The 7,249-nt window shown below is 36.6% G+C and overlaps 1 protein-coding gene across 1 annotated transcript; it reads left to right on the top strand.

Moving 5' to 3' along the window:
* The first annotated feature begins 649 nt into the window (after positions 1-649).
* Positions 650-6,063, top strand: LOC122667254. Its single transcript, XM_043863502.1, has 7 exons — positions 650-829; positions 1,827-1,913; positions 2,020-2,211; positions 2,518-2,688; positions 4,094-4,147; positions 4,263-4,409; positions 5,680-6,063. The coding sequence occupies exons 1-7, from the start codon at positions 659-661 to the stop codon at positions 6,061-6,063; spliced, it is 1,206 nt and encodes a 401-aa protein (XP_043719437.1). The 5' UTR covers positions 650-658.
* The last annotated feature ends 1,186 nt before the right edge of the window (positions 6,064-7,249 follow it).

The following is a 7,249-nucleotide window of genomic DNA, read 5'->3' as shown; positions in this document are numbered from 1 at the left end:
ACTTGATTGGCCAAACAAAACGTGTTTGTTAGTTTAAATACTGCATCACATGTGGTGTAGATGAGTTAGCTTAAATATTGCATCAATGATTCTGGTGGGAGTGTAGAACGTATTTATACATTCTGATCACGAATTCCAATGGTACAAGACTCTAGACGTGACATCTATACTCTCTTTAAAATTCCATTTAAAGCTCACTTTACATGTTTAGTCCTACCATGTATAGATCTTCCTGCAATGTATGGATCTTTGTGATATATCTTTTCATGTAAATCTTCTTTTTCTCTCATAAACCAATTTAATTTTCCTTTCCTTTCTTATATTGTTGTTAGATAAGCGAAACTTTTGGCTTATTGATAATTGGGCAGTGAATGCTCTTTTATTGGGCTAACACTGTTTGTTTATGTTTTGTTGCCAATAGAGCTTGTCCTATTAGGTTCTTGGGCTTTTCTATGTCCCTAATTCCTTTGAATATTCTGTCATTTTCTTCTCTATAATTTTGATTTACTGATAAAAAAAAAAGTTATCAAATAACCAAATTAAATTATGTTTTGTGATAATTTATAATGACATCATGCATGACGAATGCAGCAGACCCTATAAAGTGATCACATCGGATGAACTCAAAGGAAGGAAAATGAAAAAAAGTTTAGATGAGATGGCCTTTGGAGCTGTTAGAACGGCTATGCTAGCAGTCACATTTTTGGCAGTTTTTACAATCATGAATGGTGATAAGGTGGAAGGGAGTACAAACATATCTGAAGAAGAAGATTTAGAATTTGAAAGACAACTTAGAATTCTAAACAAGCCTGCTATCAAAACAATCAAGGTAATAGTTTTTCTTTTTTATCCTCTCCCAAGTCAAAAGTAGAGATAATATTAATCTTAAGTATCAACTTTTTAATTTCTTTTCTTCAATCATTTTGGTATTATTTTTTATTCCTTTGTCAATATATCGGAGAGGTACTGAGGCTTGGCCTGGGATCAGTGTTTAAAAACTTGGCATCAGACCAGTTTTGGTGTTAGAAAAGTAATGTCCAGAATGACGATTTTGTAGAAGAAATACAAAGAGAGAGATGACAATCACACAAGACAAGATTTTACGTGGCTACATCCATGGCCGAGCGATAGAACGCTTTCACTACTTCTCTAAAGTAAAAATACAAACCCTCAATCTCACATCTCTCTCAAAGAGATAAGAACATTTTATGGGAAAATCCTAACCCGAGAAAGTACAAAATTACCCTTAGAAACCCAGGAGATCCACCCGGTTTGGTTCGGACTTGAACCAAACATATTCAAAATACATATCAAACTGAAGATCTCGACGAGCTTTACATGTCGCTCTTTTAATTTAGGCCATTCTAGAGCGTTTCAAATACGAAACGGTCTGCCAAAGAATTACCACAGCACTTTCTGGACTGAGATCAGGCTTCACCAATTAATAACACTTGGTCGATTCCGATCTGGATTGGATTAGACCCTACATTTGAATCAGTCCATAATCCATAGAAATCAGCTTAAAAACACTAATTTCCGTACAAAATCAGCCCGAGCATGATAGGCCTTGCCCGATCTGATCCGATTTTTAAATCCTTGCATGCCTGGGCTGCACTTGCTCTCGAAGACCCTGGGTTGTGGTCGGTCAACCACCAAGCATGCCCAGCCTAACCTCTTGCCCTTGCTAATTATATCTCCGTTTTGATTTACTTTTACTGGCCAAACTCTCATGTTTTCGAAAAACAAAGTTTTCGACAAAAAGAACATTTTTATATTTTATAGTTAAGTGATAACTCTCTTGATTAAGTTGATATATGCTTTTCCAGAGTGAATATGGAGATGTCTACAATTGTGTGGATATTTACAAGCAACATGCATTTGATCATCCTTTACTCAAAGATCACAAAATCCAGGTTTACTATCTCATATATATTTTCTTTCTTATTAATGAAATTAATTAGCCGGGGTTAAAAAATTCCAAAAACGTCTGATCTTTACATGGAATTTATATATGTTCAGATACCAGAGGGTTATTGGTCGAAAATGAAAACTTTAGCAGGTAAATCTTCAAGATTTGGACTGAAGGAAGGTTGTCCTCTAGGAACAGTACCCATCCGAAGGGTAACAAAAAAAGACCTAATGAGTGCCAAACATGTCTCCAAACATTATGCTGAATTTTATGATCGAAAGGATCAAGGAAATGGTTTTGAGGTAAATATATATGTAAACTTAAACAAATACTATCAGTTATGTTTATTGTGATATATATGTGACTAAAAGAATGCTATCTTATCATGTGTGGTGCGTAAATCTTGTTCCTAGAGATAGGGCTGAGCAAAAATGATCGTTGCACCCCATGAGAAGGTGGAGATTCTTGAGAATGCAATCCTATGTCTAGGCACACACAGCTAGGAAGCGTTCTCTTTCTATTCTATATATAGATAGATAAATGTCTATGTTTTTTGTGACAAATGTGTTTTTGCCCCCTCCCCCACCAAAACAAAAAAAAACTCTTAGTTTGCAGGGTTTCAAACTATAAAGACTCCAGGAAGAGTGTACCATGGGTCTGGAGCCACTATTAATGTGTACAATCCAGCGGTTCAATCACCATACGAATTTAGTTCAGCTGTGATTTCCATTGAAAGTGGACCTCCGAATGAGCGCAATTATATACAGTTTGGATGGACGGTATGTTAACTGGCCTATTTATTTTATCTTCATATGGGATAGATAATGTGATTTGCTAATAAGATTGTTTGTGTATGTAATGGGCTACAAGACTATGTGTGTATTGATGATGAATCGTTATCATCTACGGTTCCCTGATCGGTGCGGTTCTCTAGTGCCTCTCACAAGAGGGGAATGGGACCTACCCGGGGCACCTGACCGAACACTCTGCCCAGGTGAGATCCACCCTCCTCTTGTGAGAGGCACTAGGGAACCGCATACGATAAAAATTCTTGTATTCATTGTTTTCTATTAATTAATAATCATACACACACAACCTTTTTTTTTTTGGTAGAAATACGCACACAACTTTAAAAAAAAAAAAAGGGAAATAGTTTTTTGTACGGGAGTGTGGCCTATGCCAGCACTCCCATTTGTCTATCTCTCTCTTCCTTAAAACAAGGGTGCAGAGGTGTCTTTTCACTTGGGGAAGAGAGAGATAGACTCATGGGACTGCTGGCATAAGCCGCACTCCCGGACAGAGATCTTTTTCCCAAAAAAAATAAAGAAATCGAGTGAAGCCAATGAAATTTCCTCCAACCTAAAAGGGCGAGCTTAAGGATGGAGAAGTTCTTCCCCAGGTTCTAAACCCAGCAATTGCTTACTACGACTTTGTTTGGCAACGTACAAAAAATCAATTCGCATGTTTTTGTAGTTTTTTGGTACAGATCTTGTATGTATTGTCCAATCTATATTTAAAAAAAAAAAAAAACATATTTGATACCCTTAGAAAAAATCTATATTTGAAATATTAATTTTTAGAAACTTTCTGAATCCATTTGAAAGGTAATTGGATATGAATATTTCAATTTCAGACTAGATACTATTCTACTACGTAGGATATTACAAGGAATTAAACAATAAATTAAATACTAAAAAAAAATCATAATCAAAGACACCTATGTAATTCCATATATGAAACTTCAACATCAATCTTAAATCCATTGTCTTTTGGTTTAGATGAGAATGCAACATCTACAAAGATGATGCATCATCCAGTGGACCGAGTCATTTTCACTCCAAGGGTCTAGGATATTCAGTTGATCACAAAGACTATAACTGAATATCCTAGACCCTTGGAGTGAAAATGACTCGATCCACTGGATGATGCATCATCTTTGTTATGACAGGAAAATAAGTGATCAGCACTTTAGGAATTTCAAAAGTCCGTGGCTGAAATATCCCACATGTGCATGTAGAGACATGAACACAAATGTCATTTTTTGTTTTCATGTGAGGTAGAGTGATACTTTCGCATACTTTTGTATCTAGGCATAAGAACCACTCCAATCAAGTGATCAGGTAAACGTTCTTTTTCCCTTTATTTTAATAGTACTCACAAATTTTAAATTGTTGACTTTTACAGGTAAACCCACCTTTATATGGCGATACCTACACTCGACTTTTTACCTCATGGACGGTTTGTTTTTATACGTTTTCTTTTTCTTACATTATTTATTGGTATAAAAATTAACCCCCAGAACAAACAATATTCTTACGACTGCATTTCATCTTATATATGTATGTATCAACAGAAAGACAATCTTCAAACAACAGGTTGCTTCAATACATTCTGCTCGGGTTTTGTACATTTCAATCCGAATGTACCGCTTGACTTTGTATTCCTACCAACATCAACGATAGATAAAGATCAACACGATGTGAGACTAGGAGTGTACCAGGTACCCCCCAAAAAAAATCTTTTTTTTTTTTTTTTTTCTATTTTATTGGGGGTTGGGGAGGGGAAAAAATTTTGCTGGTACACTTGCAGCCAAGGAAATGGGTTAATTCACTTCCCCTTTGGGTTTATAAATACCCTCCTAAGTTTTTGTATTTTCTAAAATACCCTTTAAGATCACATTTCCTTGACTGCCAACCACAGGTGTAGCAACAAAATTTCATCTAGGAGAGGGAGGGGGCACTTATTTAAGAAATGTTTAAATAAGAAACAACAAAATATTTTATACACGGTCCTACATTGTTAACGATATATTCTGGATCATCCCATTCAATTCAACATGTTTATATTGTGTTCCTCATTATATATACAGATTAGGATAGTTAGGAGAGAATTATTTATTTCCTTTCGTATCGAGTGATTGACTCCTTTTCTTTGTATATATTCCTTTCAATCTTAATGAAAATCCAATGGATTTCACACAATATGAAACTTAATATCAATCAACCATTAGATTGGGATGAGAAGCCTATTATTGGTGAAGCTTGATTTTTGATTTATATGTGCCGTTGGGATCTTTGGAGGGCCATTTCGGCCTCGAAACAATCTCGGATTGCCAAAAAAATAACGTACGTCTCCGCTAAGGGCTAGGAATTGTGTTGGGCTCGTCGAGATCTTCAAAATGTTATATTTTGGGATATATGTTATGTTTTGGTCTGACCTTGTCCGGTTTGACAATTTTTGAGTCCAGTGGTATTTTTGTACTTCCCCAGGTTAAGGCTTCTCTATATAAATGTTCTTATATCTGAGAAGGTTGTATGAGAGGTTTTGTAATATTTTCAAAAGACAGTGAAATTTGTTCTATAGCTCGATCGTGGACGTAGTTTCCCATCTTGGGGGTGAATCACGTAAATCTTTAGTATTGTGTATTATGTGTTTTCTCTATTTCTCGTTTTTTTTCTATAAATCATCATTCTAGGTATTGTTTTCTTAACAAAGCCGTGTATGATACACAATCATGTACAAAAACTTGTCTCATAAGAAATTGATCCTCTCTTTTTTTTATAGGGGGCGTTGTTCTCTGTGTCGCAGTGCAGCCTGTGCCCAAGCACGTAGGGGTGAGCAATAATTACCATCCTACCCCTGAACAGGCTGCTCATGTGCCTAGAAACATACTGCACTGCGGAATAGAGAACATTCTCCTTTTTTTTTATAATAGGAAAATGATCTTCTCACAGTGACTTTTTTTTGTTATGTTGTTTCACGACGTACAGCAAAACATAACAAAAGTTTGGTACTTGGTAGTAAATGATGATGAGCAGACAGTTGGTTATTGGCCGCCAGAGATATTCAGTCATTTAGCAAGTGAAGCAGACTATATTCAGTGGGGAGGGCAGGTGTACAGTCCAAACCCAGAACAACACAGTCCACAGATGGGAAGCGGTGTTTGGGCAGATGGATGGTATGATGAATCATGTTTCTTCAGAAGAGTGATTGACCTTGACTCAACCTACACACCAGAGGATCCCAATAACGCCTACATTCAAAAAGCTACCTCTCGTTGCTATTGGGCTGATGATAATTCCTATAAAGATGGTTACTGGCAATATAGCTTCCTGTTTGGTGGCCCTGGTGGCCCTGCCTACGATTGCTTTTAATTAATTGAATGTATGATCCGGACTATATAATATTTAAATTAATGTTCTGAAGTTTCAATAAAATTTGGAAATAAATATATTTAGAGGGAGTTCTTGTCTTCTTAACATGCGTACGCTATGGATTGTTATGCTTTGGGTTGCTCTCTCTCACTTTGTATGTATTTAATTTTTAAGTTTGATTTTTTGAGGATAATGGGATTTTTCACCCTAACCATTGGAGTGGAACATTAATCGGCCTTACAGGGCAATGGAAAGCACTAAGTCGAATCGTTATCGTCTACGATTTCATGATCGATGCAGTTTTCTAATGCCTCTCACAAGAGGAGGATGAGACCCTCCTAAGGCACAAATTTTCGATTTCTAAATCGATTCAATTTTCATCATAAAATAGTTAGATTCTCGATTCCTGAACCGATTTGGATCGAAAATCTCTGTGATCGATTCGAGTTTTAAAACTTGATTTAAGATACTGTTGTTTGGGATGAATTATTATTATTATTTTTGGTAATATGAAATCTGAATTCTGGACCGCTACTTTTATGTCATTATCGGGTTTATAAGTGCACAAGCCTTGAGAAGCTAGAAGGGTTGCAGGTCGAAAACTTGGTTCTTCTCTCTATGCTCGAGGTCTGATGATATTTATTCTGATGGTAGTGTGAACAACCACCCACCATCCCCTGGGTCATTTTCTGGAAGCAGAGAGGAGAGCTACCAACGATCACAGGAGGAATCAGAGTCCAATTATTTATGAAGCAGACGAGTTCACCCGAGCAAGGAATTCTTCTGAACCAACTTTATTATTAATTTGTTGATGGCCGCATAGCACCTCCTCAGTCAAATTCAAACTCAAACCCAAACCCAAACCCATGGTTTGATTCAGATGCCGGTAGGACATCCCACAAGAGCTTGGAAAATCGATATGGGTTAGGTTTTCCAGTACTGTTTTCATGTATGTGTGCGCAACCTAGTAACTGAAGCATCATTTACTCATTAGTCTCTACAAGTTCTTTTTTCTTATGCAAATGGTTTTCCTCTTTGTTAGGAAATAGAAATTTTTTTTGGAACCCTTGTGTTAGTAACAATAGCCATCGCTGGTCTTTAGAGTGTAAGCTTCCATAAAACCACCACCCTGATTCTCCTTTCCATCTCGTCAATCTCTCCAGCGAGCGAGGACATTGCTAGAAAC

This window comes from Telopea speciosissima, chromosome 7 (assembly GCF_018873765.1).
Source record: "Telopea speciosissima isolate NSW1024214 ecotype Mountain lineage chromosome 7, Tspe_v1, whole genome shotgun sequence".
Taxonomy (NCBI): Eukaryota; Viridiplantae; Streptophyta; class Magnoliopsida; order Proteales; family Proteaceae; genus Telopea; species Telopea speciosissima.
This window is presented reverse-complemented; position numbering and strand designations above follow the sequence as displayed.